The following is a 22,246-nucleotide window of genomic DNA, read 5'->3' as shown; positions in this document are numbered from 1 at the left end:
AAACCTTGTTATTTAAATGATAAGTAGCGTATAAAATAATTTAAATACATTTTCGGTTACTGATGAAGTTAAAGTGACGTCACAAAGTTTATGACTCCCCCCTCCCCCTTGTCACAACATGTCACATTTTCTTGACCCCCTCCCTCCCCCTAAACGTGTGATGTAATTAATGGATGACCCCATATGGCAGAAGCTCCAAAGCGCATGGTCTCTGTAATTGGAGTTAAATAGTAAAATAGGGACCAAATGTCAATGTAGGTACCTATAGTAATACAAAAAATACATTCGATATCTGATTTTTATTTCGATTTGTCCATAAAGAAAGTGTGTACTAACATGAAGCAACTCAGCCGACGTTGAAGTTCCTCGTCTTAACGGCAGTGGCCGGCAGCTGCGCAACGATGCTCTCTGGTAGTACCTCTATCGCCACCGCTTCTGACTCGGCCAGCCAGTGGAAACCGGCCAGGTACTAGAACAGAAACCGTATTTTTATTCGGACACTTTGATGGCCACTGAAAGATGGGATACAGGCTTCTTGAGTCGTAGCTCAGTTTGCAGAAGCGATTGGACCGGTGTTTCAATGGTCGCAAGATCGAGTCTTGCCGGAGGTGTACATTTTTTTTTATTTTTCATTTTATATAAAAAAAATGTAATATTGCTCGCAGACGTTTCTGCTTGATAAAAAAATAGTTTGCCACTAAAAGGTAAGAACGTTTCAGGTGTAAATTGGAGCCGTAGCCAAGATGATAATCGTATACGTATCTACAAACTCCAATCAAAAAATAAGTTTATGGCAAAAATTTCATTTTTGGTACAAGCTTTTATCGCCGACTGTACTTTTATTACGACAGGCAACTAATACTCATCGAGACAATTCTAAAAACCCCTAACACAATTAAGTTGCGTTGTTTCATCACAGAGTTCCTATGGCCGCCTCCTGTCTCCATCATCAGATCAGCTCGATGGTACCATAATATTGCATTGTCATCCGATTTATACATGCATGCAAAATTTCAGCTCAATCGGAAACCGGGAAGTGGATCAAATTTAACTTGCAAGATTTGATTACAGACAGACAGACAGACAGACAACGGTCAGGTGAAAGTAAATAAAAGCTTGTAATAAAAATGTAACGGATGACAGATGAAACGAAAGGTGACGTGATAATTTCCACCCATTATTTAAGTTTTTTTTTGCGAAAGCCCAGGGGATTGTACGTCGAAAATGAATGTAGAATTGACTCAATAGACTACTCTATTTAGTTCTCTGGATTCTTCGAAATAGGAAAGGAATGCATAAGTTTATAGGCAAGAGGTTATAGCAACGTCTCTGTGATACATCTGTAGCAAGGGTCCATAGGCTACAGTTATCATAAAGCGGACTGTGCTCTTGTTGGCTACCTATTAAGGTAATATAAAAAAGTGGCAAATATCAAAACATTCTTCGTACTTATAACCCCTTTTTTAGGGTTCCGTACCCAAAGGGTAAAACGGGACCCTATTACTAAGACTTCGCTGTCCGTCCGTCCGTCCGTCCGTCCGTCCGTCCGTCCGTCCGTCCGTCCGTCTGTCACCAGGCTGTATCTCACGAACCGTGATAGCTAGACAGTTGAAATTTTCACAGATGATGTATTTCTGTTGCCGCTATAACAACAAATACTAAAAACAGAATAAAATAAAGATTTAAATGGGGCTCCCATACAACAAATGTGATTTTTGACCAAAGTTAAGCAACGTCGGGAGTGGTCAGTATTTGGATGGGTGACCGTTTTTTTTTTGCTTCTTTTTTTTTTTTGCATTATGGTACGGAACCCTTCGTGCGCGAGTCCGACTCGCACTTGCCCGGTTTTGTGATATGATACTAATCTTATACCTTTAAACGAGCAATTCTTATTTATTTATATATATATTTCGGAGATCTCGGAAACGTCTCTAACAATTTCGATGAAATTTGGTATATGAGGGTTTTCGGGGCCGAAAATCGATCTAGCTAGGTCTTATCTCTGGGAAAACGCGCATTTTTGAGTTTTTATATGTTTTCCGTGCAAAGCTCGGTCCCCAGATACTATATTGTTATAATGTCTTGATATAAATATAGGTACCTTGATTGGAATAACTTTTAGCGCCGCCTTCTGTACTTTCTTCTCTTTGCGATCTTTTTTCACTTCAGGCCCATCGAGGTTATATATCTGAAAAAATTGAGTTTTGAATTAAAATATTTGACAAGGAAAATTTGACATCCTAACCTCCTACCTAACTTACCTAACTGACCAAAATTACAAACATTCACTGTTACTTTATTGCAACGTGTTTTCCAACGAACGAGAAAGTTCCAACTATAATTAGCTACTCTACCTTAGCGTCTTTCGACGGTCTGTCCATCACCCAGAGCGAGGTCTCGTCTTGGAATACGAGCGCGTTCCTTGTGGGATGCGCCGTTATACTCTGGATGGCGGATTCCCGCTCGTACCACGTCGCAGGCAGCCCGTAGCGCGGCCACTCTTCGAATTTCTTCGCGGCGAGTTTGTACTCCATTAACTGTAATTACAAGATAATTCAATACATCAGATTATACATTTTAATATACGAATCACATAAAATGACTAGAGTCGAGATGCATCTTACAACTTGGAGCGAAATATACCAAATCGCGAAAATCCAAATATACATATTTCATCTTTTAATTAGTAGTAGTCCATGCCTTCGATCTGTTAAAACTTTGAGAAACTTTTGGTCAACATAAGTGATAACTACAAGTCAGGTTATAATGCCATCTCTTTCACTCTTGATTAATCCGAACAAGGGTAAAGGAGATAGCATTATGACCTTTTTTTTTTTTTTTTTTTTTTTTTACGTTGGGAAAATGCTTTTACGCATCCCGTCTCGAGGGGAGCAAGACGGGTATGACGGACTAAAGGGCGAGGACCTACTACCGTCTAAAAACCCAACGAGTGCCACCTCCGCATATAACGGAGCGGCGCAGGATCGCGGTGAGCATTCAACTGCGACGCTCCAGCGGGCAGCCCGCAACCGGGCTGCAGGCTCCATGGGGCATTAAGTAGTTTAGTGCCCCCCCGTTCAATGATACTACCATAGTGGGTGATTCCCCAATCCCCACATGGGTCTACTAGGGCGGAGGTAGCAGATGCGCATAACGTCTGCGCCGACCTCCTGGCCTGCGTCGACGGAGCGGGTGCGCTTCCGGATCGTTTTCTCGCTCCCGTTCCGAAGCCTCCTTCTGCGAAATTATGTCCTCGCAGAAAGAGGCTACAGCTCTCCAGCTCCTCTCGCTGTCAAGCATCGCCCATACAACGCTTAGCAGTGACAGGTCAGCTCCCACTTCTTGGCGTAATACGGCTCGGCTGAGTTCCCAGGCGGGGCATTCTTCAAGCACGTGGCGCACTGAATCTACTTGTGCGCCGCACTCGTAACACGCTGGAGACTCCTCTCGTCCAATCCGGTGCAGGTACGCTCCGAAGCACCCATGGCCAGAGAGGACCTGCACTAACCTGAAGGTAAGAGCCCCGTGGCGCCGCTTTACCCAATGGTCCAAGTGAGGACGAATGGCTTCTATTGTTGCCCGGCCGTAAGGCGATGCCCCTAGGTCTTCGTCCCATTGGAGAAGCATGTGATCCTGTGCCAGGGCACGTACACGCTCTAACTCCTGCCAGCAAGGGACTTCGCCATCCGTCATCCGTTGGGTTTTGAAGCGATATACTTCAGCTAGGACTCGTGCTTGAAGCTCCCATGGGGGATCCGCCGCTAATGTCGTCACTGCCGCCCACGAAACTGTGCGGTAAGCCCGCACTGCCCTCATCGCAATAGCCCTCTGAGGTCTTCTTAAGAGGACTTTATTCTGCGTGGTGAGTGCGTCAACCCACAAAGGGGCTCCATACATGGCCATGCTGCGCAGTACCCCAGAATACAACTGCCGGCATCGGTTGTCCGGCCCTCCAATGTTGGGCAGCAATCGCCCTAACGCGGCAGCAGCAGCCACCAGCCTCGGTGCGAGAGCAGTAAAATGTGCCCCAAAGCTCCACCGTCCGTCCAGTACCAGGCCAAGGTAGCGCATTTGGGCCTTAACCAGCATGGTTTCGCCATCGATTTCAATTTTTGCACCACGGGGCGGCCCTCTGCGTGGACCATGAAAGAGTAAGACATCCGTTTTATGCAGGGCGACACTGAGACCGAGTTGACGTAATAGCATTATGACCTGACTCGCCACTTAGTTTTGCGGCATATAAGCTTTCCTTGTCCTGGCACGCAGTTATATGTCGGCAGCGTAGCGTAATGCCCCCACTTTTGTCCTGTACGACTCCAGACAGGTCTGTGTCCTAGTTAATTAGCCCTATAATAGGGTGGAGCGTCGTTGTATGGAAAAAAATAAAAATTTGATTATCGATGTGGAACCGGTACCAAAAGTTGCAATTTGTCATGTAGATTATAGTAATTATATCAAGTTTCAAAATCAACACTACTTTTAGCCCTCTACTCAGCCGCTAAAGAAATTAATAAAGGTAAATTTTCATCAATCATTAAAATATACTATTTCACTAATTTGTGTACATTTTATTGAAATTATGTAATACTTAATAAGCGTATAATAAGTTATTACCAAAATTTTAGTGCATTTTTCAATATTTATGAAATAATATAATTTCAATTTTTCATATTATACAGCAATTTCATGCAAAACAAGGAAAATGCTACAGTGTAAAAAAATTATATGAGTTATTTTTTTAGACAGTCTTGTGTCAAAGTAACGATGTTATTGATTACGAAAAGTATCATTTTACTGCAAAAAAAGGGTTACTTATATGTTTAAATAAGCGTCAAATTTCGCCCTTCGGCGTCGCTTACGCCCTTTTTGGGTCATGTTCACACGTATGTTAGGCATATATATATACTTATATTAGTGTTCTTTTTATTATCTTATCATGTTCAAAATAGTTTTCACGATTCTGTTATGGGTTGCAAACTCCAATTTGTGCACAATATCCGGGTTAAAGTGCATTTTCCATAAAACCCCTATTTACGTGGTTTTACCGTGTCATAAAAATATACGCTATAAACAAAAATAAGAATAGGAATCGAGTATATCTGTAAGAAAAATATGTTATTTAATGAATAAAACTTGTTATAAAAAAATAAGCATAAGTAAATTAAATTTATTAAAAATATACATATATTGCTATATATAATCGAATAGTAGAGGGCTAAAAGTATATACCAATATTTTTTTTATTTTTTTTCCCTTAAATAATAAAAAAATAGACAACCTTTTAGAGGGGTTCCATTGCTACATTCAAGAATTTTGGATTTCGCTCCACCCTACCCTATAATAACGTTTAACCCCCTTATTCATAAACGCCCTACAAACCTCAATTAGCTAATAATCGTTTGTCTTTATCTGTCATTTGACTTATATATGTTACTGTAAAAGCCCGAAGTACGGCAAAACCTAGGTTTTACCGGTAAATCCTAGTTTTTACCGATGCCGATAGGTAAAAGCCCGAAATGTTAAATCTTACTAGTTTACTTCGGGCTTTTACCAACACCGTTATGGTAAATCCTAGGTCCTACCACGGCGACCGGTAAAGTTTGAATCATGCACTGATTTTTGAGATTATTAGATGATAATTTTTAAGAAAAAAAAAACCGACTTCTATGGGGCCCGATGAAAGATTATGGTAGATGGTGCACTATGTAGAAAAGGAGGTAAAAACCACCCACCTTTCTAGTAGCATTTCGTTTCTGTAAGTGTCGCAGTTCTAACCTAACTTAACCCACTTTTGTTCGGTTCTGTGAGGATCGCAGTTCAAACCTAACCTAACCCACTTAACGGCGCATGCGGTGCGGTGTACGGGGGTTTGAGCGGGAGGGGTTGAGAATCAGTGCATGATTCAAACTTTACCGGTCGCCGTGGTAAGACCTAGGATTTACCATATCGGTGTTGGTAAAAGCCCGAAGTAAACTAGTAAGATTTAACAATTCGGGCTTTTACCGATCGGCATCGGTAAAACCTAGGTTTTACCGGTAAATCCTAGGTTTTGCCGTACTTCGGGCTTTTACAGTAACATATATTTGTAAGAAAGGGATAAAACATAATTTAACTAAATCAGGCCCGTAAAGTTTTATGAATAAGGGGGTAAAACTGTACCTTTTGATCCACATAAGTGATGACCAAGCTCTCCTTATCCGTATCGAAGGCTATAGCGGACGGAACACAGTTATACGTCGGCAGCGTAGCGTAATGCGCCCACTTCTGTCCTGTGTGACTCCAAATAGCTATGGCGCCCTCTGTGTCCGCGGCGACCAAGTATACTCTCTTTGAAGGTGTCTTCTTGGATTTTAGCAGATGTAAGATGGAACCCGTTTTCAGATCTGTAAGGTGAAAGAGGTTTTGTCAGTACAAAAATGATGATAACACAAAGAACATTTCTTGCACCATAAGAGGCATGTGCTCAGTAATGGGACGTATTTAGAGTGATGATGATGATAGATTGATTAGATAGGTTTTACTCAGAAGGTGGCACTGATTTCATTCTTGTTTCCGTTTTTAGGTTTACGGGACCCTATTACTAAGACTCCGCTGTCCGTCTGTCCATCTCTCTGTCTGTCACCACTGTCACCAGACTGTATCTCATGAACCGTGATAGGTAGGCAGTTTAAATTTTCACAGATGATGTAATATCTGTTGCCGCTATAACAACAAAATTCTAAAAACAGAATATCATAAATATTTAAGTGGGGCTCCCATACAACAAACGTGATTTATTTGCCGTTTTTTGCGTAATGGTACAGAACCCTTCGTGCGCGAGTCCGACTCGCACTTGACCGGTTTTTGAATATATATGTTAGAGAGCTCACTCACGTTTGTTAGTCCTGAGGGTCTGTATGACCGTGGCGCCCGCACCGGGGTCCACCTGCAGCACCTGCAGCGCGCCCTCGTTGTGCACCACCATGCTTCGAGAGTCCTCCGCGAACACAATGGGGTTACAAAGTAGTGGCATACTGGTGATATCCATTTATCACCAGAATGGATCGACCGACTCACGTTTGTTAGTCTTGAGGGTCTGTATGACCGTGGAGCCCGCGCCGGGGTCCACCTGCAGCACCTGCAGCGCGCCCTCGCTATTCACCACCATGCTGCGGGAGTCCTCCGCGAACACAATGGGGTTACAAAGTAGTGGCATACTGGTGATATCCATTTATCACCAGAATGGATCGGCCAACTCACGTTTGTTAGTCCTAAGGGTCTGTATGACCGTGGCGCCCGCGCCGGGGTCCACCTGCAGCACCTGTAGCGCGCCCTCGCTGTGCACCACCATGCTGCGGGAGTCCTCCGCGAACACAATGCGGTTGCAGGGTAGTGTCACGCCGGTGATAACCATTTTGGTTAGAGACGTGCTTGACTCATCGTCGTCCTGTTGAGAGACCAATTGTAAATATTACAGTACTACTTACTACATTAAATATGTTATTTTTAGTAAAATAATAGGGTCACACAAACGTGAAAGGACTTTTATCGTTGCTGCCGACCTTACCTAATTTTATTACGCAACACGGATAATTTATGTGTAAAGTACCTACTATTTTTCTAAGAAGAATAAGAGAAAGATATCTTTTTTAAGAAAATGTACGCAGGGCAGGGACAAATACGGTGCCTAGTTAGCCAAGCAAAAATCGTGCTTATTTCAACAAGCCCGTACCCGAAAAACGTATTTATTTAGAAAAAAGTGGTTACTATTGGCTTGAAAAATCACATACTATTAAATCAGGTAAATTATTACTTTACATATTTCTACTTTAATTTTATTAAGCTTCATTACATTAATGAAAAAGAAAACATGCATTTATGTAAATATGGTGTAAGTAAATGTTAGTGCTACACTTAAAAGATACCTACAGTTTCCAATTTTAACATCCTTATGTCACTGTCCGTGCCATAAACTATAATCTCGCCTGACGGGGATATTTCACAGCATCTTATAGTTTTCTTCTTCTTAGCCTGAATAGCTACTAGCTTGACTGGGCTCTGCCCAATTCGCAAAGCCCTCCGGTTGCTGTTTTCTAACTGGATCGCTTTATTGATTGCCTCGGTGGAATCTACTTCCAGCTTGGTTTCACCGTTAGTCACCACAGTTTGTTGTTCATTGTTATTTGAGAATACCACTTGGCCTTGTTCGTTGAGTGCGGGAGAACCTAATCTCCAGACTTCTAAGTGTTTGCTATACCTGAAAAATGTAATGGCAAAGCTATTAAAATACTTAGGTAAACTGAAAATCTGAGTGAATACCTGTACTATATACCATGTAATCTCATTTTATATGCATTGCAATAAATTAAAAAAAACCGGCCAAGTGCGAGTCGGACTCGCGCACGAAGGGTTCCGTACCATTACGCAAAAAACGGCAAAAGAAGTTTGTTGTATGGGAACCCCACTAAAATATCTATTTTATTTTGTTTTTAGTATTTGTTGTTATAGCGGCAACAGAAATACATCATCTGTGAAAATTTCAACTGTCTAGCTATCACGGTTCATGAGTTACAGCCTGGTGACAGACAGACGGACGGACAAACGGACAGAGGAGTCTTAGTAATAGGGTCCCGCTTTTACCCTTTGAGTACGGAACCCTAAAAAGAGGTAGGAAGAGGATTGTTTCACTAGTATATCTGTGTCAAATTTTCTTATACCTTAGGAGTAATAGTTTTTTCTGAACTGCAAGTGACGACCGTGGCCCTGGTATCATGGGAGGTACTCTCTTAACCCATTTTGGAGGAAACCTTGATAAAGACAGGTACCCATCATTACCAACCGAAATCAAAGTGTCTTCATTCATTACTAAAGCCCTGAAACCAAAATCAAAGTATAAACAATTAAGTGTAGAAAAGTTTGGAGGAAAAGAAAAATATCACGAATGATCACGATGGGGGAGGGGAGGGTCAGAGAACATATCACGTGTAATTTTTTTTCTAAGCGGGAAAGCCAATAACAACCATATTACTCAAAAATTTGGAGCTATGAGACGTTTTTCGACGTGGCTGCGTTAAAATCACCAAATATCACCAACGGGGAGGGGTCAAAAATAGGCCAAATATGATCACATGATTTCTGGACAACCCCTTTTCTGGATGGGACTATCTTTTCCAAGTATCCAGATTACTATAGAATATTAGAATTTTTATCTTATACCTAACATCATGCATGTGTATGTGGCGCACAACATTTTTCATCCACTGCAGGGCTTCTCCACCGCAACTCTTCTCAACCTTCTGATACGTCATGATCATGGGATCTACTCCACTGCAATAAATCTGTTCCTCATTTTCACTCACTGCAATCGCCAGTATATCAGCTTTGTGTGTTTTGTATGATTCAATCTGAAAATGTAGTAAATAGATTATACTAAACCAGTGGCATTCTGTACACAATAACAATATGTGGTTTTTTAACACAGAAGGGTCATAATGCTTCAAGTGCAATAAGGATGTTTCCATCTGAAATTTCAACAGAAATTCTGATAGAAACATCCTTGTTGCAGTTGAAGCAAAAGGACCCTTCTTTGCTGGAAAGCCACATTTTATTTAATACATATTGACAAGTCAACATTGATTTTTTTTTCTGTACTGGTAATTTGAACTGAATAAAATGATTCTGCTGTATTTTATTCCATTTATAGGAAGGTTACAAAGGGCCTACTGCGAAAAACGAAAATCGAAACTGTGTTATCTGCCTTTCTATTGCTCTTCCATATTCGTGCAATAGAGAGGGGAATAAAGAAATTTCGACTTTAGTTATTTGCGGTAGGGCCTCAGATGTTGTTAACTAAACACATGTTCTAAGTACCTGATCACCAAGTGCACTATCCCAGAAGGTAAGTCTGCCCAGACTGTCACCAGACACTATGATGTTGTCAGATAAAACGGCTAGGGACCAGATAATGACATCCTTCATTCTCTTTGAGCCACTTACAGACAGTTTGGTGATTGCGTGACCGGTGTCCGTGTTCCATACTCTAATGGAATTAAGAGAACCTAAAAAATCACAACATGTTACAACACATCATCACCATAAAATAATATCAAGTCATGCAAACTATACCTACTTAAAAATATTGATATTTTGAATTCTATGTTTTATGAAGGGAAAGTAGTAGTTAAGACAGTGGGTTTCATTAATGATGTAGCAAATAACTCTAGACTACTAAAATAAATAAGATATTGGAGGAAGTTGTACATTACCTGTTATGAGAAAATTTCCATTTTTATCAAATTTACAGCACATAATCCTCCCCTCTTGCTTATCAAATAGCTTGGCATAAACAATATCACCACATTCTACATTGAATAAATTGATATACCCTTGTTCTGTTCCCACCGCTACCATAGTATTGGCAGGGTTCTGATCGAGGCACCATGCCGCATAACCCGTGAGTAGTACTGAGTTCTTAACCACTAGTTTCTCCAAATCCCACTCAACTAGCGAGCCAACCAAGCCGGTTGATAACAGCCGGTTCTCCACCCAACACAATGCTTCAATTGATCCATTTTCAACACCAGGAATAAACTTAACCAAATAAGGCGTAAACTTTAAATCCCATATCTCAATAGATGCATCAACTCTGAAATGTTTAAAGTCAATTAATAAATAACATTCGCAAAAACACGCGGATGGCAGTGATTGTTTAAAAGAAAAACTTACCTAGCAAGAGCAAGTAGTTTCTTGGTCTTATTAAAAGAAACACAACTTATTGGTTCAGGCTTAGGTTTATAATATCGTATCCTATGCACTTGGCTGGCCATTATAATATTAGGCTAAATTAATTGTTTATAACCGCAACACACATAGATTCACATGCTTTCACAATGAAATGAGCATATTATGACACATTAAAGACATTGACAGTGACAGCCGAGGTTAGCATTTGTAAAGCTTATTTGTCGCAAAGGGTATTTTGTAAAAAAATATTAAACAGATTTTTTATATTTTAGCTAAATTTAATAATTAAGAATTTGTTCACCCTCAATATTAGCTTTAAAAAAGATATACAAAAACGTTTCCACGTTCACAATTTAAGATGTGTAACACGCCTTGTAAACGCCTTAATGTTGCCATAGAAAATAAAACCGGTCTTGACAAGTTTTGTAATGTTATTTATTGCCTATGGCAGCCCGAGCCTTCAATAAAAAATTGATTTCTCCATTGTTAAAGTCGCAGGTGTTTCTTCAAAAAAATAGAAATAGCCGTGTTATCAAAGTCTAATCAGTGTTGTTAAATTTGCAGTTTATAAAATGGGTGACGGCCAAAGTGAAAATCAACCCCTATTAGGGGATGGTAAGCGGATAAATGATTTTATTGTTTTGACAGCTGATGATTCAACTAAAAACCATTTGTATTTTTTTTTGTTGCTAAACAATGCAATCGGTTTATTTTGGGTCGTTAACATCGAGTAAATTATCAAGTGAACTGTGAAGATTGTGTAATGATTATTCCTGTTATTGGAAGAGCCGGTAGTATGTGGTTACGTATTTGTTTTTCTTGACGTAAGTATGCTTGCTTGACAGAGGAGGAGGTAAATGTGGTGAGCACGATATCGCCGATCGGTCCCGACGAGCTCCCTCCGCCTTACCAGCAAGCGGGAATGCCCTTGGTGACGTGCCGCGTGTGCCAGGCGTTAATCGATATATCCGGGAAGAGGGAGCAACACGTCGTGAAATGCGTCGCGTGCAACGAAGCCACGGTACGACTGCACTAATAACACTACTCATTTACCTTAATACTTCTGAAAAGACACTGAGTAATGCTTGGCAGAACCTGTAGCCTAACCTGGCAGATGGTGACTAATTTGTCCAAGAACTCAATGCTTATTGGACACTTTTGTCATCGCCATTCATATTCACTATTCCTCAAGATGCAAATGGATACAAGTATCTGTCTCCAATTTGTATAGGCGTCAACTCCAAAAAGACAAATTGTTTATCTTTTTAAACCTGCGATGTGGTGTAAGTCTTCATTATCTTAATCTTGTTAAACAGTAAGTAAACAATACTGTCTGTGTCCTACATTCACCCTACTTTTGAACCAGTGTTCTCTTCGTATTATGTTACATCATAGATTTGACAACCGGTCTGGCCTAGTGGGTAGTGACCCTGCCTATGAAGCCGATGGTCCCGGGTTCGAATCCTGGTAAGAGCATTTATTTGTATGATGATACAGATATTTGTTCCTGAGTCATGGTTGTTTTCTATGTATTTAAGTATTTATATATTATATAATTATATTGTTGTCTGAGTACCCACAACACAAGCCTTCTTGAGCTTACCGTGGGGCTTAGTCAATTTGTGTAAAAATGTCCTATAATATTTATTTATTATTTATTTATAGATTACACCAACAGCTGAAGTGTATATTTGTTTACCTAATTCATCAAATAATGATGTTTTAAAAACATATTTTAGCTCATATTGTCCAATAGGTTATTCTCTGAGATGTGACTTCATATTTATAAACATTTATGAGCATGCTATACTAATCCATAAAAGTTTGAATATTGATAAATTTTTCATGCTACTACTAAAAAGTAAAATAATACAAATTTTTCTCTTAATATCTTTATGTAAGTTTTAAATCACACTCCCATACAAAGTTCCACACCATCATTATCTGGCAATAATTTTTGAGTAAAATTTCTTGGTTGTTAATCCAAGTTACAAGTGTCATTCAGCAAATTTGATTCAAATATTATATTCAGCTGTGTGTTCCCCCGCCCCATGTAACCGCCGCCCCATAAAACCACCGCCCCATGCAATCCCCGCTGTACATGAGGCAGGGACAAATTGGAAGCAGCTATTCCCATCTGTGCCCAGCGGGCTATTCATCCACTTTTTGTATGAAGAAATAACAAGCATTCAGACAGATTTCCATCCAACCTTACATTTTTGTATTAATAATAAGACTATCAGTTTATGCATAGTGCCATTAATGTTTGAGGTCATTAACCACAAATTGCAATACTTGTACCAATTATTGGGTACATTGTAATTATCTACAAATACCAAGTTTTAGTTTGGAACACAATCAGTTTTGATTTGAGCTGATAAGCAAATTATTTTAATAGGTAATTATAGTTATTAACTAAAAAGGTAAAGCAAACACAAAGCATGATTATGCTATATAAAGGTAACTTTTTGCTTATTTATTTTTTAATCTGGAAACTTCATATACTTAAGCCATTATCCCTAATTCAAGTGTTGGTTTGTGGTGTTAACTGTATAGAAGTATCCAGCAATATTAGAAGGCAAACATTGTGACAATCCACTTCAGTACAAACAGCAACACTCCTAACTGTACATTAGTGGACCTTATTACAAAAGGCATAAGGTCCACCAATGTACAGTTAACAGTGTGGGCGTTGGTACAAAGAATCACATAGTATAGTCCTATAATTTTCTAACTATGGGATTTTAGGGAAAAAAGTATATCAATTAACAGCAGTGTGGTTAACCAGGCATCTAAAATCCGTATAATGGGTGTCAAAAAGATAAGTCGGGTTGGTTTTTCCTAAGCATTGGAAAGAAATTTGATGCTTAAAATTTTTAAGAGTTTTCAAAATATATTTGTTCCAATAACTATTTAAAATAAGGTGGATTTTATTCAGTTCATTCCTACATTAAGTCTTTGTTCTGACAATAAAGCTGCCTAGTAACTGTAACTACCTTCTTCTACCCGCTTTGTTTTTAACAAGTAATACAATAGTTTTAGATAGTTGTATACTTAGTTGTTTAGAATTGGCTTTGTAAAATTTTTGTATAATTATTAATTAGTAATTACCCTCTCCTTAGTTTTATGTTAGTGTAAACATGTATTTCTCAGGAAGTGATTATTCTTGTAATCTTTTGAGAAATAAACATCTTAAACCTAAACCTAAACTATCGTCCATGGCCTGAGGAGATATGATAATAAGTTGTTATTATAAACATGAGACTAACTTTACAACTATGTGACAAGCATATGTCAGCTATTCTTCAACCAATATTAGTTGTCCATTACTGACAAACACTTTTAATACTTACTTGGCAGTGACTTACTCAAAGTTCAGTCAACAGTGATACGCGCATTGAATAAAAATGAGTAATATTTTAATGTAATGTTTCTATTTAAGCTAGACAAGAATTTGAGAAGCGTATTAGTAGGAGATCCCGCATATATGGTCCACCTTCACCAATACGTCTGACGGATGAAACTTATATTTTATGAAAGAAAATATGTTCCAGAACATAAATAAATAGGGTTGCCTAAAGAAATATGGTCAAGGCTATTTTTAATAAATTTTTGTAAACATTTTTGTCGTCAAATTTCACCGATTTGTCTGACGAACGAAATAAGTTTCAATGGAAAGTATACAACTTGTACAACATAAATCAACTAGGTTGCCTATCTTTTTCCGGTCACTATTATGTGGTTGCCGTGTTTAAAGAGGTGATTTTATATCGATAATTGCACTCATCTGTCTTACGCTTGAATTATACATCAAAATGATGGTAATTTTATTGCAAATACAAATAAGGGTTACCAGGCTTTTAAATAAAATAAGAAGGGAAGACTTTTAGCGATAACTCATAAACGGCTTAACTGATCAAGTTTGTTTTAATTTTATTTGAATGAGTTTTGTAAGCACTATTTTCATGATTTTTTTCATATTTTTTGGACCAATGGTTCAAAAGTTAGAAGGAAAAACCTTTTTTTTTCTTTCTAAACGATTATTTCGGAAATGATTCTCTTTATCAAAAAATGTTGTTTAAAGACCCCTATTTATTTTGAAAGGCCTATCCAACGACACCCCACACTATAAGGTTGAAACGATGAAAAAATTGTCACACACATTTTGTTTCTTTCAAAGCGATTATTTCCGAAAATATTAACTTTATCAAAAAATGTTCTTCTAAAACCCCTAATCATTTTGAAAGACCTATCCAACGACCTCCCACGCCACAGGGTTGACATGAATAAAAAAAATCCTCACATTTTGTTTCTTTCGAAGCGATTATTTCCTAAAATATTCACTTTATCAAAAAATGTGTAATCTGACCTAAGTAAGAGTAAACTAGTAAACCACAAAGTGTGTACCTAGCGAGCAAGAAATGTTGTGTAGACAAGCGTTTTCCCAAAAACAGGAAGGTAAATTTACATACAACTAGACTTGCAATTTTTTAAGTGCTTAACCAATGAGACAGTGCCAAATACTCGTCAAGCCGATTTAATTAAGTAATTGGACAATGGACACAAACAATTTCATTTCGGGAGTTTTTACGGCCAATATTTCGTTTGCTGCCTGGAATATAGTAAAATTATACAGCAGTCGAGTTTTCATATGAACTAATTAAAATTGGACTACATTCGCTGTCATAAACATTGTTATAGGTACTACACCATTTTAATTCAATGGACTACATAGCTATGTAGGTATATGACCGTAAGTGCACCTAAACTGAAGCAAATATCGAGTAGTCGCCACTTGTCGCCGCAAGGACAGTATTCGTGGACAGTTGCACGATATTTAATCCGCGCGGTCAAACGTCCGGATATTGACCCACATCGCAACTAAATAAATAATCTGTCTGGCCTTTCCGTTTCAATCGGTTAGTGTAAGCCGTACCGTACTTAAAAAGTGGGACACTTCCTTGTAAGTATTTAAAACGGATTATGTAATAGGTATGCACTTTTTCATTAACCGTAAGCTATTTTATTTCATGTAGTAACAGATAGGTACGTGACTGTGACACATGATGTGTAACAGAATATATTTGATAACATTTTTCGAGTACTTTCCCAAAAAGCGTTTTTTTTTTTACCCTAAACTTATTTTCTTTACATCAACTGTATGAAATGCGTTACCTGCTGATTCCTCAATATCGTAACTCAAATATCTATAGCCAACGTTTTACCCTTGCAGCCTATAAGGAACGCGCCACCAGGCAAAAAGTACGTGCGATGCCCGTGCAACTGCTTGCTGATATGCAAGTCGTCATCGCAGCGCATCGCGTGCCCGCGCGCCGACTGCAAGCGCATCATCAACCTGGCGCCCTCGCCCGTCACGCCGCCCGTGCCCACGCTGCCGGGCATGTGCCGCGTCGTGTGTGCGCACTGCCAGGACACATTCTTGGTAATGACTCGTGTGATCTACACAGGATACATTCTTGATAGTTTACAAAGCTCGGCGGTTAGGCAGGCCTGCCTACAAACTTTAACTGAAAGGTAGATAACCCTGATTGAAAGCTACGGAACCCTGTAATTTATTTTGGGTGGTAGTGGATTTACTGGATTTGTAATTTTGTTAAACCAGGTGATTTAACAAAATCACAAATCCAGAAATTATAACTTATAAATTGGAGCAGGTGCTCTTAGTAGAAATATAAAATAAAAAGTGAAAATTCAGAGCACTTAAATAGTAGGCAAATAATCGATATCTACGAATAGGTAGGTACGTATGTTATTTCAGAGTGTGACTCAGAGCCATAAAAGATAATCTCTCATGCTCTCATCAGTCACGCTACGGCGGTCGTTATTATATCAACTTATAGCGTTTACGTTATAACTGGTGTTCAATATAGAATGATGCAAAAATATGTTTATGTACTTTCTTATTATTATTTTATATGCATACAAGACTTGGAACTTGTTTAAAATGTAGCGGTTTATTTTGGTTTGCTCTGGCGGGAGGGTAAATGAGAATGTTGCAGATTGTCTGAGGTCGAAACCAAAAGGTGTCAGAATAAATAGCCTTTCAAAAATTGCCCCCAAAACTTCGAGTTCGAAACTATCACCAGAAGCATCATCTGATGATGCCCTGTGAGGAAAAAATATTTCATACAAAATTTCAAGCCCCTAGTACCTCTTGGAACCTCCAAAACCATTTAACCCTAAAACTTTTTTCAATTTTTCTTCTCAAAATGTATGAAACGGACAAATACCATTTTTCATTATAGGAACCATTTAATAAAATGCGAGCTCTACCTACCTACATGTTTTAATAAAAAAGAAACATTATGTGTAACATTTTAGGTTAGGGTTTGAAATCTAATTGTTATCTGCGACCCATACCTACCAACCCAACTTACTCAGCCTGCTATCCGTTTTCAGTACCAGTTGCTGAAGAACGCGCCGGTGCGATGTCCGCACTGCCGTAAGGTGTCGTCAGTGGGCCCACGCATGGCGCGCCTGCGCGGCTGCATCTTCGCCGTGCTCGCGCTCATCGTGCTCGCCATCGCGCTCGGCGTCACGCTCGGCACACTCGCCGCTGCCAAAAGCCATGGCACCGGGATATATGTAGCCTACGTCGGCGCTTTCCTTCTAGCCTTCCTCCTGTTCAGTCGAGCCGTGTACTACTTCGCCATGAAAGTCAGCACCATCGAGGGCCCCATGTAGAACTCGCACTGAGCGTGATCAATTTGTGATAACCTATGACTAGGAATCTTTTATAAGAATTTGTTAATTCCATATAGCATTCTTACGTTGTAATAATGAGTTTCGAGTCTTCAAATTATTCGTTATCTAAAATGCCATTTGTACCGTTCGCTTTCGAGGCAGATTTATTAAGGCAGTCTCTATTAAAGCATGAGGAAAATTGGTTTCTGATAAATACGTTGAGATTACCTATTTAAAATATTGGTTGACATTTTTATGATGACGGAAATTTAGTTGTAGGCAGGGTTGTTGTGTAAATTAATAGTAATATCTTGATTTTGATACATAGTTATATAAATAACGCATATATCTAACTGTAAGTATGTAAACTATATAATCTTTGTGTTGATCGAAGTGTCTCATCTATTTAATGGTGCCTGCACAGTTTATTATATAGGTCTGTTATAAATTGTATTGTAACATAAACAATGCCATTCTTTACGTTAGTGATGAATTTTTATTTTGAGTTTCGGTGTAAAACTAAATACAGTCCATACACATAAAGCTCCAAATACCATTTTTAAATCAGGCATGTGCATTTCATAACTCAGCTTGAAATTCTGAGATCACAGCTAGTCTAATGTGTATAATATCGAAATAAAATGTTATAATTGTAATATTTGAGTGTAACATTTGTATATATGTAACTTATAGACTGAATCAGCTTGTTTTTATTTCATTGGAGACATAGAAATGATTTTCTCTGTAACCAGACTAGACTAGCTTTAATTGGCGTACGTAGGTAAATACTAATTAGCGTTTGTCTACATAAAAAAAGGACAAATTAGAAGCACTAAAAATCTACAATTATAGCCTAGCCCTCATCATGTCGCTTATAAAAAGGCGAGGTATTTAAAATATACAAGGAAGTTAACTATAGCTACATTACTCCCGTTTTGTAGTGATATCACATCACACATGACCGGACTATTCAAAACCGAAAAAGGATATTTTTTCGTTTGCAGGCTATGGCGTATGCGACTAATGTGTCAGACTATAATACTGTATTGTAAGGTGTTGTAATATTTGTGATTAATTCACGTATCAAGTATAATATTCGCCTCAAATATATGCAATGGATTACATGTTTTATCTGGCGGCCTTGTCTCTCCACGCCTTATGGTAGTTTTTCTTAGTACATGCTGTCTATGTTGCTGATAGATTCGAGTAGAATACTCACAAATCAGATTGCAATGTATTAGCTTATCGAAACTTATAACACCTAGTAGACCGGGAGATAGTGACACATTTTACTGGGTCATTTGTACCAGTATGGCGGTTCGTCAGGGGTCTAAGTACGTAAAGAACGAAATAAAAATGATGGTCATAGCGCTGGTACCGGCGGCCCAATCGCGTGGGCGTTAGTCGAACGTGTCGGATAAAATACGAGTGTCGAACGATTTGTTCCACAAAAATCCTCGTATTATTCGATAGTCCATAAAAAAGAAGTAGACGGTAGCGTAATGCCATACTTCTCCGGTGTGACTTACAGCCCGCCATACTGAGGCGAACACATTAATTAAAAAAAAACAATTCAATCATTTGTGCCAAGCTAATTTTTGCACAGGTGATCATCGTCGAGCAGCCATTCATGGACATCACCATGCCATACTTTTCGGATGGTTCCAAATGGCCGCCATACCGCCGCAAAGGAGTTAATTTTTTTTTTATTGCTAAACGATTTGTACCATCTTGTAATTTTTTTTCAAGACTTTCTGTGTGATCATAAATGGAAATCTCATAATGCCATACCTGTAGGAGGTGGCAAATGTGTACAATATTTTTTTTTTATTTCAAGTATGGTGCCCCTTTTTCCCCCTATTAGAAGTATGGCAAATATAATAATGGTCACATTGCATCATATAATTTCCAAAAATCCAAATGCCATACTGGTACAAATCGTCAAAAAATTGTTTTTTGTTTTAAGTCTTGGCTTAAGTCTCACAGTCGTCCGCCCCGTAGTTATAATCTGATATATATTTTTTTAGGTACAATTGTATCCAAACAAACAGAATATGATGATGCCATGCTGTAAAAAAATATTTTACGTATACATAGTCGTATTTTTGAAACGTGTCGATTAAATAAGTTTTTCAAGTATGGCAGCACTTTATCCCCCTACTATAAGTATGGCAATTATAATAACGGTCACATTTTATCAAATACTTTCCAAAAATTTAAATGCAATACTGGTACAAATCGTTTAACAAAAAAAAAATTAACTCCCTTGCGGCGGTATGGCGGCCATTTGGAACCGTCCGAAGAGTATGGCATGGTGATGTCCATGAATGGCTGCTCGACGATGATCACCTGTGCAAAAATTAGCTTGGCACAAATGGTTGAATTGTTTTTTTTTAATTAATGTGTTCGCCTCAGTATGGCGGGCTGTAAGTCACACCGGAGAAGTATGGCATTACGCTACCGCCTACTTCTTTTTTATGGACTATCGGAAAATACGAGGATTTTTGTGGAACAAATCGTTCGACACTCGTATTTTATCCGACACGTTCGACTAACGCCCACGCGATTGGGCCGCCGGTACCAGCGCTATGACCATAATTTTTCTTTCCTTCATTACATGCTTAGACCCCTGACGAACCGCCATACTGGTACAAATGACCCAGTAAAATGTGTCACTATCTCCCGGTCTATAGCGAAATGGAGTAATTTGTTAGAACTCCGCTGCCTAATGTTCCAAATATGGCACCAACGTAGTATATAATATTAGTATAACCAATGATTTATTGCTTTTGTATAAGATGTGTAAAGTTAAGGCAAAATCGTAGCTCCGAGTTTGACAGCATAACATATGTCGTTGTACGGCGCCATTTGTATTGTGTAACAGAATTGTTTAACGGCAAATTTTGAAAAGCAAAGTTACCACATAATAATGATTAATTAGGTATTGTACGGAGGCGTACGGCGCCATCTACAGTAGCTGTCGAATTCGAAGCACGAATTCGTCTTAGACTTGACACATCTGGTAGAATCAATCTTTGGTATAGCTTAATAAAATATTTGTTATAAATATTCATATCTTTCCGGTGTTTAGCTTAATGTGTTTACCATAGTTAGTGCGAAGTGAAGTTAGTTCGCTTCTCAAATTAGTTATTGATTAATAGTTTTTAGCTTTTAACGTGTGCAATAAGTATTCATACTTACCAAATTGTTCATTTATTAATGTAACGACGGTCACGGCAGGGCCCGTTTTTAATGGAGAGACAAGTTAGATTCACACGCCATTTAAATAAAGACTGGTAGCCACTATTGGCTTTGTACGGTTTCGTAGTGGTGGAACTAAAAGCTAAATAACTTTACCTACTATCAACTGTACAGCCCAATATCAACCTTCGTGCGCTCCTACACGGTTCAAGATGGCGCGCCGCGCATGATAGGCGTAACATTCAAAGGGTTAATGCCTCTGCTAGTAAAGCTGATCACCTAAGTCTTTCTACAACACTTACTGTAAAAACGACAGTATGCTCTGGCCGATATCTCCAAATTAATCATCTGTTTGGAGATTTTCCTTGCCTTTTTGCGATATAGATAATAGGTATGTTATTGGCCCGTACCGGTAAATTTTCACCGTTGGATGGGCTATGATATGATATTGGTTTTATATCTGTAACTAGTTAGCAGGTGCGCAAAAATATGTGAATCACTTGAGCAATATTGCTAACACCATATTTCCCTGTGCTATTTAGGTATAGATCATAGCAACACAGATAATAACTAATGACTAGTAAAGTAATAATTCGTAAAACTTTTTGATAACCACCCACTCGAAAAACGAGTACTAATATAGAAAGGCTAGCTGTTTTTATAATTATTGAATTTGACTAATAATTAGTTTATATAACGTCTATATTTAACATTCTGTACAATTTATTTAAACATACATAAATATTACATGTTGCTTGTATTCAACATTTGATATTATTTGTAGGAACATATATACAAATTAAGTTCAGTAAACGATTTCCCATTCAATAATTCTCACAACGGGACATCGGGGGCCTATTGCATAACAAACTACAACTAATATTACAAGCGGAACTCCTTTTCTAATTTCACTTATTAAATAAGGAGTTCCGCTTGTAATATTAGTTGTAGTTTGTTATGCAATAGGCCCCTGGTCAGCAAAGAGTATTGAAATTAAATTCTAAATTTAAATATTCAAGTTCTTTTTGCTGGCAAATTTAGACCCTACAGTTGAGTCATCGGTAAATAGGTACACATTTATCGATGACCTGTATTTTACTTGACTTTGAAATGACAAAAGTTTATTTGGCTTGAGGTAAAATACTTAATAACTAGTACCTACGTTACTTCGCTACCCAAAATTTGGGTGTAGATAATTTTGGTAAGGGATACTCGGAAAATACTCAAGATTATAGTTGTTATCTAAGAATACTTATTTTATTTCGTATATCTCTTACAGTCCTTTCCTTACTATGTAAAAACGTGAGCCAAGTAATTATTTTCTCCTCGTACAATAAATCAATTTCACTTTTTAATAACAATGTAAATACTATACGACGGAGTTCCCATGCCATTGTCTAGTCTTTTTGTGATAAAACAGAATTCACTCTTGGAGTGTTGCCGGTTATATCGGTTACTGAACTTAAATTACTTACATATATTAGAATTATTAATATTTTCATAAAACGCTAGGGCTATACATGTATTTGTAGTTATAATTATAAGCCAAATAAATGGTATTGATGTAAATCATTTGGGATTTTCTTTTCTTGGGAGCGCAGAAGAAAACGAAGAATGT

The 22,246-nt window shown here is 38.3% G+C and overlaps 2 protein-coding genes across 2 annotated transcripts; one reads left to right on the top strand and one right to left on the bottom strand.

The window, feature by feature from the left end:
- Nucleotides 1-284: 284 nt before the first annotated feature.
- On the bottom strand, nucleotides 285-10,868 carry LOC134795474 (U3 small nucleolar RNA-associated protein 4 homolog). Its single transcript, XM_063767323.1, has 11 exons — nucleotides 10,705-10,868; nucleotides 10,245-10,624; nucleotides 9,850-10,037; nucleotides 9,196-9,383; nucleotides 8,697-8,852; nucleotides 7,909-8,236; nucleotides 7,240-7,426; nucleotides 6,160-6,383; nucleotides 2,355-2,537; nucleotides 2,102-2,188; nucleotides 285-469 (listed from the first exon to the last, which is right to left on the bottom strand). Exons 1-11 carry the CDS (start codon nucleotides 10,803-10,805, stop codon nucleotides 347-349), a joined length of 2,145 nt encoding a protein of 714 aa, XP_063623393.1. The 5' UTR covers nucleotides 10,806-10,868; the 3' UTR covers nucleotides 285-346.
- Nucleotides 10,869-11,162: 294 nt separating this feature from the next.
- LOC134795548 (type 2 phosphatidylinositol 4,5-bisphosphate 4-phosphatase) lies at nucleotides 11,163-18,126 on the top strand. Its single transcript, XM_063767440.1, has 4 exons — nucleotides 11,163-11,337; nucleotides 11,568-11,743; nucleotides 15,956-16,165; nucleotides 17,143-18,126. The coding sequence occupies exons 1-4, from the start codon at nucleotides 11,295-11,297 to the stop codon at nucleotides 17,425-17,427; spliced, it is 714 nt and encodes a 237-aa protein (XP_063623510.1). The 5' UTR covers nucleotides 11,163-11,294; the 3' UTR covers nucleotides 17,428-18,126.
- Nucleotides 18,127-22,246: the final 4,120 nt, after the last annotated feature.

The sequence above is a fragment of the Cydia splendana genome, chromosome 12 (genome assembly GCF_910591565.1).
Source record: "Cydia splendana chromosome 12, ilCydSple1.2, whole genome shotgun sequence".
Classification (NCBI taxonomy): domain Eukaryota; kingdom Metazoa; phylum Arthropoda; class Insecta; order Lepidoptera; family Tortricidae; genus Cydia; species Cydia splendana.
The sequence above is the reverse complement of the archived record's forward strand: the minus strand, read 5'-3'. Positions and strand labels throughout refer to the sequence as shown.